This window comes from Epinephelus moara, chromosome 22 (assembly GCF_006386435.1).
Source record: "Epinephelus moara isolate mb chromosome 22, YSFRI_EMoa_1.0, whole genome shotgun sequence".
Taxonomy (NCBI): Eukaryota; Metazoa; Chordata; class Actinopteri; order Perciformes; family Serranidae; genus Epinephelus; species Epinephelus moara.
The window spans coordinates 15317143-15341189 of NC_065527.1; the positions used below are offsets into that span (position 1 = coordinate 15317143).

The following is a 24047-nucleotide window of genomic DNA, read 5'->3' on the forward strand; positions in this document are numbered from 1 at the left end:
AATCACAAAAACATCACGTGCAGGACGCTGTCATATGTAAACACAGAGGCCAGTTAAGTCCAAGTTAATGGTTCCATTTACAAGTTGATGGGCAGTTGAAGCCAGAGAACTCTGAAGCAGATGATAATAAAAAGTAGTGTGAGGACAAAGAGCACCATTCTTTTTAATATGGCTTTTTGTGGAGCAATGGCTGCTACTTCTGCACAGAGGTGTGTGTAAATGTGGAGTCTGACCCAGGAGGGGGTGGGATCATTACATGAATGGCTTCACTGAAACAGATTTCATCCAAAAGCTCCAAAGACTCTCACTACCAGACACTCAGAGCAGTGATACTCAACTTACGGCCTGTGGGCCAAATCTGTCCCACTATAGGGTGCTTGGGTGGTCTGCCAACTATATTCTTACAGTGAAAATTAATTGATTCTCCCTGCGGATTTTTTTGTACTTTGAATGTAAATAAGGTGCCAGAGTACATAAAAAACTTAAAAATAGAGCTTGTTTATAAAAAAAAAAAAAGGGAAAATCTCCCAGGCTCCAGCTAAGCCCTGAGTGTCCTCAAATTCTAGAAACACCCGTGTACACCTGATCTGTGAAGGGCTGTTGTGACTAGGGATACCCGCGATTAGTCGTCTCAACGATTAATTGCTGCCTCCTCGCTAGTTGGCACCAGAAATATTAGTTGGTTAAACCAATTAGTGTTTTACTCATGTACAAGGCCGTGAGTAGCCTGGAGTTTTAAAACAGCACGGTGAGAAATTGGAGAGATGTCCAGCGCAGTTTGGCAGTACTTTGATCGAGAAAATGAAAACAAGGTAGCATGTAGGCTGTGTCTGAAAAAACTGGAGCAATGCGTTACCACATTCACCTCAAGCATTTGGAATTTAACCTGCACAGAATGACGGCTGCTGCTGCTAGAGGTGCTAGCCAAAATTTGACATCATTCAGCCAAAGACGCTGTGATCCCGAGATATGCTTCCACTTAACTTTGTTGAAGGTAAAGGCTCCGGGAAGTTAATGGAATATGTTGAGCCTGAATACACCGTGCCAGGACGCAAAATGATAACCTCCAGGCTGGAGCACATTCATCATAAAATGAGTCTAGTCTAGTCTTAATTAAAATTTTCATTTAGTCGACAGGGAAATAAGTTGCCAGGAACATCCCTAGTAGTGACTAGATTTGCTTCTTGGCAGGCAAAGATGAGTGAGGACAGCAAATGTCAAAAGTTTGAAAACAGGCAATGAATTTACTACATATACTAATACATGTGTTTGTTTATTAACTGGCCCCTGGTCTCCTGCCATTTTGCTTAAGTGGCCCCGGCGGAAAGCAAGTTGACTATCCCTGATCTAGAGCGACATAAGAGTTGCATGAATTCCGTGTATCACATTGCAAAAATTAGACTTGTATCTGATTTAGGACCACTTAGTAGTGGCCAAAATCAGAATTGAAATGTGATTGTGATTTGTGCTGGTCACACTCTTACTATCATGCTAACTTATACAACTAATAATGTTACAGCCAGCAAACCATATCCACTAATTAAATCCACGCTCTACTTTATAACCTTGGTGTTGCGGACTGTGTAACGTACGTCTTCACATACATTTATTACGTAAGTTTGCCATATTAACTTATAGCACTAATAATGTTCACACAGGCGAAACTAAATCCATGTTCTGCTTTATAACTGCAGTGGTTATGCCAATGCAAGCTAAACGGCCTTTTTGGAGATTCATACATCCACTTTCTCTATTTCACTGGTATACCCAAGATGCATATTTTAAGTGCTTTGGGGCTTTTGTACGTTATTTCAAAGTACAATGAGTCAGATGGAAACATAATTCAATATTTTAAATATCTAGTCTATAGCTGTTTGGGGCCCAGGTGTGCTGCTCAAGAGCCAAAGAAGCGCAGCATCGAGTGTAAAGTTGTTTGGATGAGTGGTTCTCAAGAGAACTGCAAGCAATACCACAGGCCAAGCAGTCAACCTGTACTGAACAGGAATGTTTTGAGCAGGAACTCCACTAGTTCTTTAAAGACTAACTCTGAAAATGTGTTTAGCAGACACACTGTTGTTTTGGTTGAGGCCTTAAAGGATCGAAGGTGACATGGTCATAGTGGCAACACACAGCACACAAAAAATGCAGGTGCCTACACATGAAACCTTAAACGCAGGCAGCACAGATTCATTTAGTTTCTGTCGTCTGTGAGCAAACAATCACACATACCAAAGTGTGCAGATACAAAGACACACGAACCACACTGGAATCCCCCACCCTTCTTACACACACACACACAAACACATACAATAAAGGCCTATTTTATCCCATTCCCAGGAGGCTTGTATATTTTGGTCTTTGAGTGTGTATGCACTTGCATGCATGCTTGTGGCGCACTGTAATCCTCATGTGGTTTCACCTTCATGCCAGGGACCCATTTGTCTTCATTATCATCACACGGCTGGAGGAAGCAGATCTGTTAGGGCTCGTGGCATCAGTAATGCCTCTCTGTCCACGTATAAAAAACAACTTCACAACCTGGACGTTTGTCATGTCACCCCTCCCCGGGACCAGGAACATTAAGAGGGAAATAGTGCCTCGTGCCTCAATAAAACTGCATTTCCAATATTTTCAGAAAGAGGGATGGACATTTGAGTGATGGTCGTGCTTGCAGAGCTGTTAAGTGAGAAGCATGTTTTATGGAGCGCTTTTTTGTCAGCATTTTGTTTAATGTAGAATTTATGTGGCAAATTGCTAACGCTGTGAGCAAATCACATTCCCAAACTTGCCACTGAGCTTCTGTTTGGGTAATAAATATGCCATTTAAATACAGCTTGTGAGCAAAATGAACATGAAAAAGCCTCTTTACCAACAGTCCTTTTAGCACATCAGACAGCAAAACTGCGAGCACCACAAAACCCCTGGCAGCATGACAAAGTCGACACTAACAATCTTGGACAGAGAACAGATTTTCCGAGCCCAATTATAGGTGAAAATCTTTTAAGAAACTCCTGGCTTAGACCTGCAAAAAAAAATGATAGCTATGTAATCACAAGGCCAGAGTGTCACAAGTGTTTCAATGTTCACCGATCTGATCAAAGTCTCAGTATTACTCCTTGGCCCTTATTCGTTCCCACACATCTCTACCTCAAAACAACACCCTTTTGCACCTCGTCAGCTCGAGGACCACCATGTCCGCACCTAGACAGGGCTGCTGTGTTTTTACTAGGAACACACCTCAGTTATAAAACCCAGGAACAGAACTGTTATTTCTCTAAACACCACTTCAAAACATGAATCAGATCTCAAGGAAAAAGCTGCCAGATTATCGCTAATTGCCTTCCAGCTGGCTACGCAGCACATCACAGGTAGGACACACACAACAGCAGACACATTCATGTAGTTTCCCATCTCTCTGCGTGATGCCCATTACATTTTTGACCACCACCAGAGCAATTCATTACCCTCACCATGCCCCTGACAATGCAAGTCTATTGGTATGGCGATGGCGGCAGCAGAAAAGGTGAAGTAAAGCACATTAGTGAATTCCTAGCTGAGGAAAGTGCCTCTGTTACATCATGTAAGAGCCCCTTCTGTTTTGAAAAGGGTGAAGTGAATGGTCAAGTTGATATGGGGATGCAGATAGAAAACATCCAGGTGGCCACATTACCAAAACAGGACTCAGACGCATTCAAACTTAATTTAAATTGCAAAAACTGAATTACATTTACGCTAAGAGTGGAGTCAATGTTCAGACTCACTGTCAAAAAAACGGTAAATGCATACAGCAGAACTCAATAAGACAGGTGAACATGCAAGCATGGAAAGAGCAGAGGTGGGTGGGACTGTGTGCATGTGCCTGTCTGGTGCATGCATGCATGTGTGTGTGTGTACCCAGTGCAAGGCCGGGAGACTCCCAAGCCTATAATTACACCCTGGTGGGAGTGAAGCTGATAACAGAGGCCCGAGGATATCGCGTCATGAGAGGAGAGGAGATACATAATAAAATTAAAAAGGGGGATAGTGCACAACACGATACCTTATCAAACACCGGCTTTTCTCACTGACACTGCTTTTTCATTTCCTCCTTGATAGTTATCGAATGACCCCTACAGCTCATGAGCATGCACACAAACACACACATAAGGCTCCTTTAAAAGACAAGCCGAACAAAACAGCCCCCACAGTCAGTGCGTTTACGCCGTGGCTACAGCCTAATGATTCAATTATAACCCATGCAAGGCAATACTCATTCTCAGAACCGTCACGTAAACCCCTTAACCAAGTTATCTTACTCGCATTAAGTCTTTAATCAGAGTACCACTGCTGCCTTTAACATCAGTCTTTCTAATGTCCACTGGCATACACAAGTTGGACAGATTTCTTTTGGCACTTTCATTCTGTGCATGTGCCTCAAACGCCCTGACACAGCAAGTTATAGAGTTCAAGTTGTTCTGCAAATGCAAGCAGCAACAAATAGCAACAATTTCCCTTTTATTTCCTGTTATACTTCTATTTCCTATTTGACAGTAGGCCACCACACCTACTTCTGGACATTAACCCAACAATCATACAACTCACTAAAATCCATGTGAGTTACTGGGGAAATCAAGTCACTATGTAACACATAGGGCTGCAACTAACAATTAGTTTTGTTATCAGCCATTTGCCAATTGTTTAATTTATTGTTTAAGCAATAAATCATTTGGTTAATAGGATATCACAAAATTATAAGGGAAATGCTCATCACAAGTTCCCAGAGCTCGTGGTGACATCTTAAAAGAGAAACTCTGCCGATTTCCAATCAAATCTGTGTTAGTGCAGTGTGTGCAGATTAACGGTGTTTGACTTCTCCCTGTGACACCAGCACACTGAGCTCCCTGCTCATCTGTTGGCAGAAGTCTGCCAGGAGACGTGAAACATGTCATAGACGTCTGCCAGCAAATAAGCAAGAGCTCTGGGTGCTGGCAGCACAGGGCAAAGCCATAATGTAATGACACAGAGCTTGTTGAAAATCAGCAAATTTTCCCTTTAAATATTTTGATTTGTCTGACTGACAGTCCCCAAAGTATTCATTTTAATACAATATAAGACAAAGAAAAGCAAATATTCACACTGAGAAGCTGGAACCACACACTTTTTGCTTGGAAAAAGACTTGACGAAGAATCCATTACCAATTATTGTTGCTGTATCTGTCGATCAACTAATCGTTTCAGCTCTAGAAACACGTGCTGTGCATATTAGCAGTAACTGAGCAATTTGTGTGCATGTCACCACACTGTATAAAAAGCACTCACAGCAGGTGAAACTAACGTACCAGACAAAACCGCCTGAGTGACCGACCTCCTCATGACATCACAACATCAACAACAATGAAACATTACGTATGGAGGAAACGGTCCTTGGAAATGTGTTTTTTTTTAAAGCATTGCAGAGCTCTGTTGCTATGGGGACATGCCTCACACAGAGGAAAAAAGCAAGTTAGAAAAGATTGTCCTTGAGGCCCACTATTCAACAGTGGTCTGTTATATACTGAATGCTGTTACAGTATAGAGCACATTCTTCAAGACTGGAGCTCAGCCAGTCTTTCTCAGCGGCAGGAGTGCACCTTAAGTTTGCTGCAGTGTAAATATTATTAAGATAACGCAGAGTACAGCAGATTTACTGAATGCTTTTGCAAAATATTACAGAAGTGCTTACTATAAATATCCTTACAGTAACTGCTGGTTTGCATCACAGGTATAACCTTAACTGAATTTACCCTTGATTTCTCATACTGTGTAACTGCGTAACTTTCCTTTTGGTGACTGAAAATCACAATGAAGAGGCCACACACAGCACATCCCCTGACAGATGTGCTTTTCTGATAACTAACCCACATCCATTCAGTACAGGATGACCATATATATTTCAAACGAGCCAGTGCAATGAGAGGGAGGAAGCAGGCTTTCAGCATTCACAGGGGGAAGGACAGTGTCAGGGACCTTCCATCGTGGTATTGTCCAGACTCTGTTAACCCACCCGTGGGGCCCCTCTCTCTTCCACCATCTCCCAGTGGAGACAACAGAACATTTACAGGTCTCTCGCTCTTTAGCCTCTCTGCACAACAAGAGGATATTAGCATTTACATGAGTGGTAGTCACTCCCCTATTGAGAAGATGCAACTCCCAGGAAACAGCAGTGGAAAACAGACGCTTTTGTTCCTCAAATGAAAATTAAACAGCCTAAAATGACATTACTGCTTAACCAACAATTACAAAACAGCCTCGGAGTTTGCAGCCCACTTTGTGCACCACACAATAAAATGATTAATTAACTCATTGACCTAAACGCCATGCTTTTAACGCCGGGGCGACTGTTTCGAGTGTGCAATAGGAGAGTTGCTGAGAGAGTGCAGTGTCTTTAAGTGGGTCTTTCTTCTTCTTCTTCTTCTGTTTATTGAAAAACAAAACACGTGCCTCAAAGTGGCCCAATTAGAGAAGTGGGAGTCACAGTGCAGTGCAGGACTGGCAAAGGGCAGCACACAACTTCTGGGAAAACTTTTATGCCCTCTTGAACAGTATTTTGAAAGTTCATTTTAGGGGGGGACTTCCTGGGGAATGAAAATAAGGGATTAATATCACAATGGTTTAATTGTTTTTTGGATGAGTGATCATTGGTTTAATTGCTGCCATTTTTACTTGACCATTTACAGTACAGTGTAGCCTGTTATGCAATATATGACCTACCAATTCTGCCTAACAACAAAACCTGAGATTAAGTCCACATTTAATCCTAGTAGCTGTCTTATGTTAAAAGTTTTGAGTTGTTTGTGTGACATTTAACAACTTGACTTAGTAAACAACCTTTATAGGAAACAGCAATGACAGTAAATGCAGTGTAACAACTTTGTAGTAAATTTAACCACACGTGGGGCAGTCCTTAAACGCAGCACGAGAGGAAAACATGCCCTGTAGACACACAGGTAAACTCCAGGATCAAAGTTAGCCTCATGTGTGCGAACACGGCTGTTGTTGTGAAGCCAAACTACGTTTTAAAGTACAATAAGCTCAGAAATAACAATAGAAAGCCTTGTTTGGAGTTTATAGGGTACTCACCTGCGAAACTAAAGGAATAAGCGTCTGCTCCACCGAGCGAGTTTTGATTTCCAGACCGGAATCAAAGTTACTGTTGCCGCACGGAGATGAAGCCATTCCCGCCGAGCTCTCCCTGCCTCACACACAATGCACGGCACTAACTGAGTTTCCTAAGAGCCTTTTCCCTGGCTGTTTCGCAGCTGCAAACTGGTGTAACGGACTCGCTACTGCACACTGGGATTTCTGAATTGGTTACACGGTCGTTTATCGAGTGGCTCTCCGCGCACGCACGCTGTTTTAATCCACTCCGGCTCGGTGGTTGTGCCGCTGAGCCCGCTAATGTCCATGTAGTTTACTCAACAGCGGCAGGGAGCGGACTGCAGCACACCACTGTGGGCAACCACACACACGCACCACAGCACGCACACACACCTTCAGGGTCTCACTGCTGGCTGCTCGTGTGCAGCTCGAGGCTTTTGCAAAGTGCAGTCCGTCATTCCGCTGACAATCAGGATGATCGCTTTGATTTTAATCCGCATGTTATGTAATCTAAAACAATATCAAATCAGACGAATGTGGATGAAAGTATTTGAAACAGTGTGCATCTCTGCTTGGCCACATTATATTTGATGTCATATAGGAGTTTTTGATTTAAAAATGCATCACCACTTCATGCAAATTTCAGAGGATGCTATAGCCTACAGGAGTTTAAGATTTAAAAATTCATAATCCACCCATCCATCCATCCATGCAGATTTTAGAGGAGGACTTTGCATCCAGTGCCCTCCAGAGAGAAGGAGATGCTTCCCTCGCAGCACAGCTCCGGTTTGATCCCTGAGACAAAGAATCCCACATTATCCCCTGGAGCCTGAGAATCCCTTATCATCCTCTCCAAATACACACCAGATATGCCAATCAAACCCCGCTGCACTGAGCCTCATGGGACAGCTGAACTGACTGGAATGCAGGGCCTTATCTTAAAAAGTTGCCAACTTCTACCTTGTGTGAGTCTGGAGAAAGCTTTTCACTCTCATCTTTACCCACTGCGGCGCTGGTCCAAAACTGAGAAGCGGGGGCCTGTAAGGTGTAATGACTAAAGTGGTTCCAAACTGTTTATTTATGATTTCATTCTGCTCTGGTTTTGGTTGAAATCAGTTAAATCGGAAGCAGATGTCAAAAATATAACAGGGCAGCTGCTGTCGTTTTCTAAAACAAACAGGAACACGCAGATCTGGCTGGGCTTTTCTGCTCAGACTAAAAGAGAACTACCCTCTGATGACTTACTTTGAAAAGACAACAAGTGCTGGAAATCTGTTTACAAAAGATTAATAAAACCCATCACTGCAATTAAAGTTTCAATCAAACTGTGCACTTTTTCATACTGTATGCAGAGGGATGTGATGCGTAAGGTACACAAGGATATAAACCCCCACTCCTGATTCATCATTTACCAACAGTCAACACACCCCCACATCTCCCAATTTCCCCAAAGTACTTTCACTGTGTGCATCTAAAGATAAGAAAGACAAAAAGTTAAAAAGAAACTCAAATGACAAAAGGGATAAACGAAAACATCTGCGATACAACAGAACGGTGAGCCCTTTTGATGCATAAAGACTTGCAAACAGGTATATTTTTACAGGTTGTTCCTGAGAGGAATGGCAGGGTGACATTTTGTTTTAAACAAACTGACATGGAGGCTACGATGACTCACACGGATGTTATTTCTAGATGAGTTGATTCTCGTGTAGGGATGAGACGATCTACCGTGAAGTCTATAAGTTCTACTTATCCAGTTACCATCATCGATGTGTGTAGTTTGTCTGCATTAGAGCTTCTATAAATCCCCCAGCTGCACTCCAACATGAGGAGCAAAGGTTTTTATCTTGGTAACACATCGTTCCTCTTCTTATTTTGCAACCCAGTGACTCCAGTATCCATAATAGGACTCAAAATACTTTATTGCAGCCTGGACCGGAGCCTGACCAAACTATTGCCAAATTCCCTGTATCCTCAAGTGGCTCCAGAAGCTATTTCTAACTTTACAAGTGCAGCCACTGGATGACAAGTGGTGAGTAACACTTCATATTACAAACACACCAGATGGCTGAGAGCAGATATGGCTTATAAGCACTGTGGCACTGCTAGTGAGGGCTTTTGCTGCCTGCTTTATCATCAACTACGGTGGCTGGCTCGTACTCTGTGTCAGCAGAAGAGACAATGGCCGTGTGTGTGTGTGTGTGTGTGTGTGTGTTAAGGCTGTCTGCCGTTCTCAGGCCCAGCCAGTATTTATTTAAAACCCCAGAGCTATGCTTTAGTTTAACCCTCCCTGTTTACATAGGTTTCACTCTACACACACACACACACACACACACACACACACACACTGCATCATTATGAAGGCATGTAAGCAGTTTGGCTGTGCGGACAGGGCCATGTTCCCTTTGATGAATGGCTCTACGACTAACTAGATAATATCTGTATGTTTTTTGTTAATCTGCTGTGAGGCTCTCTCCCGAGCGATAAGGCGATAACAAGCTCCACTCGGGCTACTCGCATTGTGCTGTATCAACTTCTGCTGTCTTAAGTGATTCTAGTCACAGCAGATAAGTTCAAGAGGCACAACGAGATAAGAAATATGATACATCCTGTACCATTTCAGTGGAAATAGTTTAGTTATCATCCAGACAAATTGCTCCCAAATTCACACGCTCAAACGAGCACAATGGTGCGCCGCGTATTCTCATTGAATTTGTCAGTGCCATGCTAGCTGTGAAACAGGCTTGTTTTTCTAAACAGCATCTCATTTGTACTGGAATATTCAATATTTGCTCCTCTACCTCTAATCTCTTTTAGGCACATTGCATTTTGACAATTTGCCTGAAAGCCAATACAAGCAGGAAGTGCCCTTTGTGTATACTCATCTGCACAGTCCAAGGGTATTACTCATTAAATAAGAGATGCTTATGCAGAGTGTGATTGTGTTGCTAACAGCTGCTACTGTCTCTGTCTCTCTCTCTTGTGCTTTAGAAGTGCTGACTTCTCCTCTCTCTCTCTCTCTCTCTCTCTCTCTCTCTCTCTCTCTCTCTCTCTGGATCATTCCTTCTGGCTGTACAGCTCTTGGGACAGGAACTGCTGAGCCTAAAGAGATAGTGATTTTGCACACTGCAAGATGTAAAATGAGTGCACTCAGTCATATTCCCCTGTTGGATAAGTAGATTGAAATTTCGGAATTCAAAGGGAGGATTGTGGTGGAATGTTCAAGGACTTTTTTCCTCTGCATTTTAAAACATAAGAACATTTCCATCTCGAGTATATGCATAAATACTGCTCTTGATTATGGCCCTCTGTGTACATATTTTGTACAAGATTATGATTTTGTATCTGGTGGTTTTACAACTCGTGTTTTGTGTGTAGCTTTCACACCACAATTCACACATTAACATGTGCCTCCAGGGAGGCCACAACCCTGAGCACGCAGGTCAGACGAACTAAAAGAAATATCACTCAGTATACTTCAGGCTAGCCTAGCTTTGACAGAGACCTGCAGCTGAACTCACCCACTTACAATGATACAGTGACCAGAGAGGCCTCTGTGAAAGCGAGGGGGTCAAACTGAGGTGAGGTGCCCTGGTTGAATATTTAGTTGGCTGCACACTGTTTTTACTGGCTGACCCTGAATACTTCAGTTTAAAGCTTCTGGAGTTGTCTAAATGTTAGAAGAGTCTAATCCTGGCTGGCTTACAGGTGTTTATGTTAATACGCACTCTGGTCAGAACGAATTACACGGCTTCCAGCGCAGATAATACGGAATTAGAAAACATTTTAATATGTTGAAATAAAATAAGCAAAGCAGCAGTGCTAATAAGGAGGGGGGTCATCTGTCTGTCATTTACTGCTCTCCTCCTGCTAAATAGGCGTCCTCAGGGACAAAGCTAATTTAATTGCACGTAAACAAACAAGGCAGCAGCAAAGCGCCATAGCAGACACCCATCCTGGGAATCTTGGGTTTTCTGTGTCTCCACTTCTGTTGTTACATAATCGCGGACACCTTGCATATACTCATTATCATTCAGTTTCCATCCAGCACTTCTCTGTCTGAAGGCTGACTCATTTGTCAGAGCTGTGCAGGTTGAAATAACAGCAAATGTAAACACACAGGAATGCGTGGAGATGAAATACCAAAATGGAAACATTATGCATGAGCTGCATGTTTCTACAAATTATGTGTAGGCGTGCAAAGTTAATACTTGGTCACTCAATTTCAATTCAGTTCAGTGTGCTTAATTGGCGTGAATGTAACAAAGACAATATAGCCAAAGCGTCAAGTAATTATGAGATTAAAAATTAGAAAAGAAATTATTTAAGTGAAAAAATAATTAATAAAAAATCATTTAAAGAGGAAAAAATAATACTTAAAATTAAAAAAAAAAAATTATTAATTATTATTATTATTAATTATTTTACAATTATTCCCTCCTAAACATTAAATTGTGTCCATGCACACAAGAGACATTAATGCAATATACATAAAAATATAAAATACCATGTAGATTTAAGGCTGGTGTATTTTAATTGCGTTTAGGTCCACACGGATTTTCTTTTTTTTTTTTTATCACTGGACCCCAACCAGTTTGCCTACAAAGCCAAGAGAGGGACTGAAGATGCAGTGGCATGCCTCCTCCTCTCCCTCCTTCAGCACCTTGAATCCCCAGGTAATTTCGCCAGACTCCTTCTCATAGACTTCAGTTTGGCTTAATACCATCCAGTGCCACCAGATGATCAGGAAACTCCACCACGTCAATGTCCCACCACTCCTCATCCACAGGGTATGCAGTTTCCTCAGCAACAGACCACAATCCACCAGAGTGGGCAGCACCATCTCTTCACCCTCCATCACCAACACAGGCGCCCCTCAAGGCTGTGTCCTGAGTCCCTTTTTATTCACCCTCTACACCAACGACTGCACCAGCCCCTCACACATCACTACATTCCTCAAGTACTCAGATGACACTGCAGCACTTGCTCTACCCAATGACAATAACTCAGTTATGGCCTATCGCAACTCCATCTCTCATCTCACACAGTGGTGCACAGACAATCATCTGCAATTAAATGTCTCAAAGACAAAAGACCTGGTCTTCCACTCCCCCAACAGGTCAACCTCCAAGCCCACACACAACCCTGTCAGCATCAGTGGTGAAGCAGTCAAGATTGTGGAGAGTCACAAATATCTTGGTATCACCCTGGACAGTAAACTGAGCTTTGAACAACACACCACTGACATCCATAAACGCTACCAACAGAGACTCTCCGCCATCCGAAAACTCAGATCATTCTCACTTGCCCCCCACCTCCTGCTGCCACTCTACAAAAGCATTATCCAGCCCATCCTCCTCTACTGCCCACCCTGCTTCTTCTACATGCTGTCAGCCCCCAACAAGAACAGACTCACATAGATCACACACAAAGCTGCCAAGATCATCGGCCTCCCCACTCCCAATCTCTCAGATCTTAACAACACAGCCACTGCACGCAGAGCTCAGACCATTGCACAGGACCCCAGTCACCCCCTCAACCCACATTTCACACTGCTTCCTTCTGGACACCGGTACAGGACACTCACCTGGAAAAAAATTTAATTCAACAATAGCTTCGTCCCCAAGGCCATCACAGAACTAAACAAAACTCAAAAACGGCAGTGACGTGTAAATGTGTAAATGTGTCTGTGTTATACTGTATGTTATGTGTTGAGAATCCATGTGTGTGGCAAATGTATGTTGTATCTGTGGGGTATGTGCATATGTCAGGTTGGCACTCAAGATGTACGGAAGCATGAAGAAAATTTTCCTCATAGGACAAATAAACTATCTATTATATTCAAACGTAACAAAGATAATATTAATATGTGTGTGTTAGGAAACATCATATACAAATGTTCAGTTAACTGACTTATATTATTTTGTGGTTTCATAATTTGAGTTCTCATCATTCTTTGCCTACAGTTCCAAGCATTCACCTAGATAAAACCATTTTTTCCTACACATCACCTTTTAAAAGCTCAGAGAAAAAGAAAAATGAAAGTACACGATTGCAAAATACTGTTGTTACTGAGTGGTTAAAAGTCTAAGAGTATAATCATACAGTCATTATGCACTGTTTTTGACTGTCTCAACCACAGTGTTAAAAAATTGCATTAAATGAGAAAGACACTTAAGCTTCTCAAGAATATTTTAAAGAAAAAACAGAGGGTCTTTCTATTATCCCTCAGCCCCTTAATTAAGTATGAGGTTCATTATAGTTATTCCCCAAATTACTCTCCAGGTTTCAGAGCTCCTCAGGCACACTGAGTTATTGAGCACTTGGTGGCAACATATGGCGCAATGAAACGGAATGAATAAAACATTTAAGAATATTATCTACGCTGTGAAACATTTAATCTTCTGCTAATTCTTGATGCATACGGCAGTGAGATGGAGATCCTCTTGTATGCATTACGTAAGACAGAGTTTGTCAGTGCTGGAGTTGAAGTCCTAAAATTAATTAAAAGTTTATTGTCATATGCACAGTAAAAACACAGTGGTTTACACCATACAATGAAATTCTTAATTGAATGAGTGTCTCTCTATTCCCTTATGTAAATAAAAGCATGCCATATATTCAAATTAACATGACAGTTGTGACAAAAACAGGGCCAGACAAGGTTCAAAAACACACCTGCTTTATTCTCACACAAACAGATGCTCCACAGCCCAATTACTAATCAGCATAAAGCCACACTCTACTATGTCTCCACAGTAGATTATGTTTAGAATTTTACCGCCCTGCAATATACTAATTAGCAGGAACCTGGTTTTCAATCTGTTGACTTCCATTTAATGAGGGCATAGCTGATGTAGAGTGTGTCCATGGGCTAAATCAAAGCCCTTTCCCTGGATGACCCTGTCATTACCGGCTAAGAAAAACAGAACACTTGTACCCTGGTGAAAAGACATGTTCACAAAACATCTCTCATGAAGGCGTATCCTTGTATTCTTTTGTCCAGGTGTTGGAAAATGGGACAGGATCTTTCCTAAACAAACCCCCTCTCTCCTACGCTGACCTATTACATTTGTTCAAACTAATCCTGCATTGTGGAAGCAGGTACAGAGGTTTCACCACAAGAGGATGATGAATGCATAGTCAAAGCTGCACAAAGATAATAGAGATGTGTTTGTTTTTTTTCACAGACGCAGCTGTTTGGCTACATCCCAGCTATCGCCTAGCTGCCACTCCTGAGATGAGAGCCATAGATGCATGGGTATCCTCCACAGAGAGGTCGTCTCACCCTGCCAAGTCTGTCTAAATCCTGTCTCCCTCTGACTGAGTGAGGAGGGACAACAATAGCAAGACGAACACAATCTATTTTCTCCCCGAGTGTTGGTGACAGTGCGTCTGTTTCGTCTTTGTCATGCACATATACCACAAGTCAGCACAGCCAGAGGCAAGCCAAAAAAGACCCAGCCACCCCTCCTCCATCCCCTCTCACTTCCTCATACTATATGGCTCTATCCCTGTTTGTCTTTGCTACATTGTCATTTATCATATCGTCTCAAGGGTTCACAGATGCCATCACATTTTCCTCCTGATCTTGTCAAGTGGGCGCCTGGAAACTCCTTGTGACAAAACTGTTGCCTCCTCAACCTTTGAAATCCATAAGGCCCGAGGCCTTTTTTTAACAAGCAAGGCTGTCTGGCTGGCAACAAGCTCAGCTGCGACCAGTCACCCTCAGTCACCACTTGGCAAGGGGATAATACAGTCCGACACGGCAGTGTGTGTATACTGTGGCATCTTGATTGTTGATGGAGCAGTTTGAAAATAATGAAAAATGTCATTAGATGTTTGGTTCATATATTTTATCTGTTTCTCCTCAGGCAAAAAAATAAATGCATAAAGTGTTTTAAATGTGACTCCAGTAATATGTGCTTAAATTATACTGCAAGACCCTTGAACAACACATAACCCAGTAGGCACACTAAACAAAGCAGTATTATCATTTGTTTATTGTTTAGTAAATGCATGAGTTGCCTTGAGGGCTATTTGCTGACACTAGACAGATGCAGCAGGGTGGTTTAATGAATGTGGGGACCAACCTTCAGCTTGAAAACCAGTGTTCACATTTTCTAGCATCCATCCAAATCTCTCCAAATGAGGCACTAAATCCCCTTAGCAATGTTTTGGTCTGACCTTTGGCTCCCTGTAGGAGGATAAAGAAAAATATTTATCCAGACCAATACATGACCACACTTTCTCGCTTTATTTCACTGAGTCGGTGAATTCAAGCACATTAAATCGAATAAGAAATTGAAACTGTAATCTGCTTTGGTTAATTCCACTGGGCATTGCATTTGCAGTGTTGTCTAATTATTTTCTTAAATAAGACCAAGTTAAACTCTGGGGTTAGTAAAATATTCATAAGCAAGAAATGAACAGTCAATGAGGCTTTATCATCATTTTTAATTCAGTATAGCCTCTCTGGATTTTGATTGACGCACGCCATCTAGTGGACATTACACAGCAATGCACTTTAGTGAGTGAAAGCGCTGCAATGTTTGCTTATCAACATTTAAACCACTTTGAAACATACCAGAATTAATTAATATAATTGCTAAGGTGTATTAAAACGTTTAAAAAGCAGCTTCGTCATTAAAGTTAATGGTCCAGCTGCTGCTGTGTGTGTGCGGAACGTTTGTTCGCACGGGGCGGTTTAGCTACAGCCACATTCAAAGCAACACCACCACAACTCCAGCGTTCAAGATGGCGGCGCCCGTAATTGAAACATGCCATGTAGCTTGTTGTGCGAACAGGACTCCAAATGTTGTTTCCTGGGGTCGTGGTGGGACTATTGCCTTCGGGACATGTACCTCCGTGGCTCTGTACGACCCACAGGTAATAAAACATCTTCTGTAACGTTAGCTGTCGTTGATAGTGTCACAGCTAACGATAACCGAGCAGCACACAGCTGTAAATAAAGCTATGTTTTGTTTGTTACTTTAATAAACACACTATTTGGTCTCCCCTCAGGAGAGGAGAGTTGTTGCTGTGCTGAATGGACACACAGCTAGAGTGAATGCAGTCCAGTGGGTTCACAGAGAGGACTGTGGTGAGTGGGGACAGACACTGGTGGACCTGTCAAACTGCTGGAATGGAGATGTTTTATCAAGACTTAATTTAATTCGGTTTATAAATCTAAAATGTAATTACTGGTGTATACTGGTAGTCTTCAGCTACTCTTCTAAATTGTGGCCTTAAAACTGTGTGACGTTTGTGTACTTTGCTGGCATTTCACATATAACAAACCTTATGGAATTAACACTATATGATCATAATCAGTGGTTTCAACTTTCCAATATTTTTCCTTAAGGAACCCCTTTTTCTATCAGTTTGTGTCAAATGAGTGATTATGATACATTTTTAAGAGGTTATTCCTGTGAATTTTCCATCATAGACAAGTTTCCTGATAGTTTTAGGAACTTTTTATTAGGACTGGGAATCACCAGAGGCCCCATGATAAAATTTTATCAAGCTACTTAAGTCATAATACAATATTATTGTGATTTTAACTGTATATGCTGAGTATTGTGACTACACATATTGCAATTTATTACCCTTTTTCAGATGCTAATTACGCCAGTAAAGGAAAACCTCTGTTTTATCAAACACGATAAAGTTTTCAGTCTTTTCATCTCACTTCAGTTATTTTTATTGGAGCAAACTGTGTGTACTGGACTGAAAAAGCAACTGATTTTATTACTCTAGTAGGCTGCCAAAAGTTTAATTTGTGTTTTTAATATTAATAATTCATACAATAAAAAAATGATACTTGGTGTCCATAGATACTATATTGCCACACAGAAATATTGTGATACTACGATGTATTGACCCCTACATTTTTAACAATCATACATACTTAAAAGGATACTTACTTGATTTTACTACATACTTGATTTTTCTTGTTTCCGTCTTCCTCATGCTCGGCCATTGCTCTATTAGTTCTTTGGTTGTTTTAGCTGTGTACTTTCCGAGAGAATGAAAGCTCTGTGAATATAGCTTGTGTTCAGGTCTTCACCGTGGCCTGTGATTTTTTTTCTTCTTATATATGTATCTTGAAAGTGTAGTGGTTAGAGCACTCGTCTTCCATGCGGAAGGTCCAGGATTTTGAATCCTGCTGGGGTCGATGTCAGCAAAGACATGCGGTCGCAAGAGGTTCCCACCGCCGAATCAAACGGGATCAGATTCCTTAAGGAGGCTTCAGGATAAGAGAGTAACTCCGGAATCTGAGCCAAGTCCTCAACAAGCCTGTTGTAGACAGGAGGTTCCAGACATAACGCGGATTCTCTATCTTGAAGAATAATCTAAACTTTAAAAATAACAATTTCATTTCATTTTCTCCACAGAAATATATATAATGCTGAAATGCAGGCCTACTGTATGAATACATATATATTTTTTAAGTTTTCTTACACCCCCTAAAATCAAGGAGCCTTGTGACCCCCCTGTTAAGCTCTGGCGGGTTTGGGCCGCCAGGTTATGAACCAGTGGTCCAAAGTACATGAGCATCACCCATTATATGTAACTGTTGAACAGCTCACTCCAGAACCAGGGCTCTGAACAGGGCAGGTTATTCTTCCACACCAAACTGGGAAACCTTTCCCGTTAGAGCTCAGAAGGCTTTCCCCAAAATGTCAAGAAAATAGTTGGAAGCACACTATTGTCTGAAAAAAAAAAAATCATTATGTTCATTATGCCAGTGATTTACCAACTTACCAGCTGAAATATTGTCAGTTTGATTGTATGAAAAAATATTGGAAATTGTAACTAAGTGGCAAAGATCAAACCATGAACAACAGCTCCAGTCCAAACACATACATTTAGCCACATACTGTATCTTTACTTAACTGTCTTGTTATTGCTGTCGCAGCTCCAGAGAGTCATCTCGTCTCAGGAGGCTCAGACAATAGGCTCATCGTCTGGGAGACTCAGAATGGGAAGGTAAGTCATCTCTTTCATCAGACAGTGTTTCTGTCTTTTCTCCCCTTCTAAAATATGCTCTGCTGTTTCCAGTTCACCCGGTCAGTGGAGTGCAAAGGCCACACTGGTCCAGTTTGTGCTGTGGATGCCATCTATGTGGAGGACTCAAAGATCCTGGTGGCCTCCGCAGCATCCGACTCCACGGTCAGACTGTGGCTCTGCAGTGAAGCCAAAGAAGGTAGGAGACGGAACAAAAACCCCAGCATGTACATGTTGCCAAAATGATGTTGGAAATATTACAGAAGAGTAGTAGTCTATGAGCCAGACCCCCAAAATTTGTCTGTTGTGCCAATTTGGTTTGGACCATTTGTCATAGTGATTTATTTTTTAAGGTATATGTCCCTAGTATTGGAAAATGCACAATAGTATTACAGCAATGGTGGCTTTCTTTGTGCTATCACTCCTTTTTTAATCCCTCCGTCATTTCCAGTTTTTTCCCCCAAGTCATATATCATTGTAAAGCTTTGACTACAATCTGTCTACTAGTCACATTTTCATGACACTGGACACAACAGAATTTGACCTTTGACCTCTAACGCTGCAATGACAGAAAAAGAAGTGATAACACATAGAAAGCTATAATTGCTAACACAAGAGACATAAACCTTAAAAAAAACACTATAAAAAATGGTACTCCCAAATTGGCACAAACACTCCCCCTGGCTCATGGACAATAGCGTTTTAAGTAGCAATTTGGGTCAGATTTGTTGTTGTTAATTTAGCTGATTCCCACCCTTTTCTGCTTGTGGCCCTTGTAATATAAAGCAATTTCCATTGTATACTCCTCTTCACAGGATGCATGTCTGTGAGTTGTGGGCAGACAAATCAAAGAGTGATTTTCCCTCCTCACTCTGTTTCATTTGAATAGTTTGAGGCATGAGGAGGTAAAACTATTCAGTGTTCCTCAAGATAAAAACAGAAATGTCCAAAAGATGAAAACAACTTTGTGTCTGTGCCCAAGTAGTCATCTCCAGGCATCCAGAAAGTAATAGACTCACATATTACTTAATAAATAATCAATTTTGTTTACTCACTCACAGTCTGATTATCTGCCCCCCAGTGGCTGCAGCAGGGTATGGCAGTGTTTACCAAAAACATCTTTTGCCTCACCTCTGCAGTGCTGCAGAACATCACACCTATGGCTTTATGTCTATGTTTTATATACACTTACAGTAGTCTGACTCAGTTTAAACATTAACATGTAGGCGAAACAGTTTGTTAGTGATAGAAAAAAGCGACTGTTTTGGATAGAAATGACTAAGAAAAATATGTGTTGACAGAATCAAAACAGCAGCTCTATGAATTTTGATTTTGCATTAATTTCCTCACATAATATCAGTGGTGTTTCGAGCTGTCATCCTTGTCTGCGTTTCTTTTTTTTCCCGAGCTGTCACCCATACAGCTTTCCCTTTGTTGGAAGTTTCTGTCCACCTGTCAGTGCAGATGAACACTGATGCTGCCTGACAGTCGTGGAAATTAAGCGTGTGCGTTATGCGAACTGGGCGTTACCCTGGGGTGTATTAGTAGATAAAAATACTATCCATGTTATGTTAGATTGTGACAGCTTGGAAGACCCTTGGCCTCTACACATGAGGGGAGGCAGAGAAATAAAGGTACAATTTGGCGTATATATCAAACAGGAAGTATTTGAAGAAGTATTTCCATGTGCCATTCTGTTCACACAAAAGCCATACAGTTTAACATACTCTTTTTCACTTGTGTAGCAGGATTACTCAAAGGACATCAGGAAGTTTAATTCCATGTGCATGTGTGTGTTTCTCAGCTGAGTGCCTCCATACCTTATCATTTGGCAGCAGTTTCATGATGGATGTCTCTCTGGCTCTGTTGCCAGGCAGCAGAGGTAAGCCTAAGCTGTTCCTTCATAGACATCCTTTAAGTCGTGCGCCACACACACTCGCACACACACACACAGACGTTTTTCCCTCTCATGTCATCCATCTCAATTTGCACCACTGCTTTAGCGCCTGTAACCAAATGTCATATTCAAAATGCAGCCTGCGTTTGAAGTGTCTCATGTCATTTTGCCTCTCTGTTTTACATGCCTTTCGTCTGTTTGATGCTGCGCTTCATCCTTTCCTTCCACCTCGCTCCTCTAGACCTCGATGTAAATGTATGCAACCTGCGATGTGTGCGCTCACATGACTGTGTGAAACCTTCTTTTCTCACAGTTCCCGTACTGGCCTGTGGGGGCGATAACTCTCAGGTGCATCTGTATGTGCAGTCAAACGGAGAGGTAAGCTCACACTGCAACTCATTCATGTTTTCTGTGCCAAAACTTTTAATTACTAAAATATGAGAGCAACATTTGACATCTTCTAAAATTACTCTACATTACAACAGCTCCAGAAAGTCAAGTCACTGCAAGGACATGAAGACTGGGTTCGAGGAGTGGCCTGGGCGTCTCTAGGTGAGCGCTACTGTGTGGAGTAATGGGAGTGGTCCTGTTTCAGGAGTAGAACCAGTTTGCAATTAACTGTCGCTATCCTAGTGTGCTTGCACATCTCGCTGACTCAAAGTCAGATATAGATACAGTGAATATGTGGAGAGGGTTCTTCATAAAACCTTTCCGTTTACCGGAAAGTCCAGATTAAAAATTACAGAACAGAAAATAAGCACATTCTTTAAGTGCTCTTAAGCCTAAAAATTCCCAGCATCCTCCTCGCCCCAGTTTAATTTTCATGGGGTAGCAGGGCTGAGATTTGAGCCCAGGATCTTTTTGATCGGTAGTGACAGTAGTTAGAGACTAAAGTAACTTACAAAGCAAGCGAGCAAGACGTGTTTTAGACTAAAAAAAGGCTGTGATTCTTGGATTTACTTTTTTAATGTTGGCTTGATGGATAATTAAAAGTTCTGGCGACAGTATATGGGCCAAACGGTACTTGTAGAAAACTCCCTGTTATCCTTTAAGAACTCAATTTCACAGCAGCCCTAGCCTGATCATGTGACACATGTCCGCTGCTCAGTCTAGTTCAGTTCCTCTGTTCCCTTGGTGAAGACTGGTGTGCGTCTATATGAATAAACCACACACACCCACACGTCCTGATATTTACATCTCATCTCACCTGGGCTTCCATATGTACCCAACCATTTTAAAGACTGCTGTTCCTTCCTGGTTGTGCTAAATAAAGACCATTGTTGAGGTTAGTCCCTGGATTGCCAGCGTACTTCTTCTGACCCAGGACGAAAAAGCTGCTAGATGCACCCTGTGCTTTACAGTACATGTTAAATTCTATGAGTTCAGTCTTTATGAAAAGTAATACCTCTTTTTTAGCTTGGTGTCATTGAGTTTTTCCATAAGCTTATTTGATATAGGCAAACAACACAAAGTTTAAATGTGATAAAGGCACAAATAGAGGTTAAGGGACTAGGTGCGTCTTTAAAAAAAGGGAAATTTCAGTATTTTTCTGCCTTATTTTCCCATGTATTTGTGTTTAAATAACGAATGGGAGCAACAATTTTTGAAATTGGTCCAGTAATGAGCGAGAGTGCTGCAGCTGCGAAATGGGCTACAAAGTAATCCTTTGGGACAATTGTGCACCGTCAGTGTACACCCACTAAAAGTGTTTTTGCCGCTGATGTGCTCAGATTGTTATTATAAGTGTCTGACAAAGAAATACAGTGGTTTTTTTTATTTGCTTTTGGCTTGATCCGGTCTGTTATTTATTGTGTCTCACTCGAGTAGTCTCATTCTGAAGTCTGTGAGTTGAGTTGTTGCAGAAAGACAATAGCAAACAGACCAAAAAAAGTTTTATTTCTCTTTAGGGTTTCTTGAATAAATTTGTCAGACACTTATAATAACAATCTGAGACTGTCTGTGGCAAAAACAAGCATTTGTAGTAGATGCCCATCGACTGCACTGTTGCCCTGATGATTACATTGCAGCCTTGTTCAGTGCTGGACCAGTTTCAAAAACTGTTGTTCCCATTAGTCACTTAAACACGAAAACATGGGAAAGTGGTATCCAGGTAAAAAAAATAAAATGAAAAGCACATTGTTTTGGATGTTTTCCAATTTTATGCGTGCATATATTAGAAATTTTGAAATGTGTTACACCTCCTTGTGTTTGAGATGACACTCCTCTGAGGGCTTAAAAGCTTGCTCTTGTGGTTCCCCATTACCTTTGGTTTTTCTTAGGCAAGCCCGCAAACTGGATAACATCAACGCCTTGATAGAGTCAGATAACACGTGATCGGCTGAATGCTGAGAGGAGTTCCAGTAACAGCCTTCAGCCCATTTGATCAGAAAGACAGACAAGTGCGTTTTGACCTTGTTTAAGCAAAAAGATGATTTAATTTTTTTAGATCAGTAGAGCATTTAGAAAAATCAAAACTAGACACACACTAAAAAGCGGTTCATTTTGAGTCCAGCTTCACCAACCAGTGAGCTATTCACAGCGTTATGATGACACATGGCAACGCATGGATCCAATCCAAGCTCTACTAATTGTGTAACCCTCTTCAAGGGCTCTTCATTACTGCACTGTTCTGACTGTGTAAAAGCTATTTCATCTCCTTAACCAGCCCTCTCCACCAGTGTCTCCTTCCCACTCACAGTCTATGACCCACTCCACGCTGCCAAGCTACAAGCCAGCAAAGAGACAGAGAGAAAGTTTGTTTATACGAAATATCCCCACAGGAATGACAAAACCCTCTCTCCACCATGATAGTAGTTACATAAATCATTCTGTTCTTTTATGACTTGGCAGATGGCAAATTGCAGCACTAGAGGTGCAGTTTATCATAGCTGTTAAACACGGGGATTCAGAGCATGATGCTATTTTCTGTTTTTGTGTTTCTATCTTTATCCTGTTTTCTAAATCACGATTTTCTTTCCATCAATCTTCGCCGTAGGATAAAATAAGCAGTAGTGTAAAATCAGCTGGTCATATGTTTTAATGTTGTCATTTTTACTTTTGCTGAAGGGAGGGTTGTCATATTTTTGGGTGGAGGGCATGGGAGGGTCTTTTTACTTTACCCTTGTCTTGCAAAATTTAGTTTATCTAAAAGAGATCAAATAGACGGTTGCCATGTCAGCCACAGGTCTTGAAGATGTTTTTACTTGTCTCTGTATCAGGGCTTTATTTTCCCCATCATGATCAAACAAGTAGCTGATGTCAGTTTTGAGAAACACATGCGGATATTATTATTTATTTCACTATTACTTATTTTCACTGTCCTGTACAGTCCCTCCTTTACTCTGCATTGTAACAGAGAGCTGAACTTAAATAAAGTTAAATGTGTTAGAATATAACATAATGCACACTCTGCAACAAACTGAGTGACATGTATCATGTCAACAGTGGCCGTTCACAGTTTGAAACGTCCACGGGCATTTCCTTCAGTCCACAAACGTATCCAAACTCACACTTTATCATCCGTTCTTTCACAGTTAGCTGAACTGTGACCGAAACACAGAGAGTGTCGTTTACATGTCTCACTTTGGCTGTAACACCAAAGCAGCTGTGTGTAAAACGAGAGCTTACCGGTGTTGCAGCGTGGGAGCGCGAGCAAAGGACAGCTGTCTCCCTCTCTCCTCTCTCTTCTTACCTCTGAGGCTCCAGCTGCTGCTGCTCTAAAACACACCTTGGTTAATGTGCCTGGTTTTGTGACTCAGATTCACGAGGACCATCAGATCTAATGCGGATCAACTTTTACGCTCATTCAGCTACAGGGGCCAGTCGTAACAACACAATCACTGGAATTTACGGATGGCAAGCGTGTGTTTTGATACTTAAAGGGACAGTTCATCCCAAAATTAGAAATACATATTTTTTTTCTCTTACCTGTAGTGCTGTTAGTCAATCTTAGTATATAATGACGAAAACTCTGTGTGTGTGTGTGTGTGTGTGTGTGTGTGTGTGTGTGTGTGTGTGTGTGTGT

The 24047-nt window shown here is 41.6% G+C and overlaps 2 protein-coding genes across 4 annotated transcripts in view; one reads left to right on the plus strand and one right to left on the minus strand.

Moving 5' to 3' along the window:
• ctnnal1 (catenin (cadherin-associated protein), alpha-like 1) overlaps positions 1 to 7588 on the minus strand; it is a 68187-nt gene extending 60599 nt beyond the window's left edge. Inside the window, exon 1 of one of the 3 annotated variants that reach the window (XM_050034373.1) lies at positions 7099 to 7588. In XM_050034373.1, the coding sequence (XP_049890330.1) occupies positions 7099 to 7194 (96 nt within the window). In that variant the 5' untranslated portion in view covers positions 7195 to 7588. The remainder of the gene's footprint in view (positions 1 to 7098) is intronic. The other 2 variants (XM_050034371.1, XM_050034372.1) reach the window with 2 other exon arrangements.
• An 8270-nt stretch (positions 7589 to 15858) lies between these two features.
• Positions 15859 to 24047, plus strand: part of elp2 (elongator acetyltransferase complex subunit 2) — a 37612-nt gene continuing 29423 nt past the window's right edge. The window contains exons 1-7 of the mRNA XM_050035063.1: positions 15859 to 16005; positions 16141 to 16219; positions 18038 to 18108; positions 18181 to 18325; positions 19931 to 20008; positions 20337 to 20401; positions 20509 to 20575. Coding sequence (XP_049891020.1) covers positions 15874 to 16005; positions 16141 to 16219; positions 18038 to 18108; positions 18181 to 18325; positions 19931 to 20008; positions 20337 to 20401; positions 20509 to 20575 — 637 coding nt within the window. The 5' untranslated portion in view covers positions 15859 to 15873. The remainder of the gene's footprint in view (positions 16006 to 16140; positions 16220 to 18037; positions 18109 to 18180; positions 18326 to 19930; positions 20009 to 20336; positions 20402 to 20508; positions 20576 to 24047) is intronic.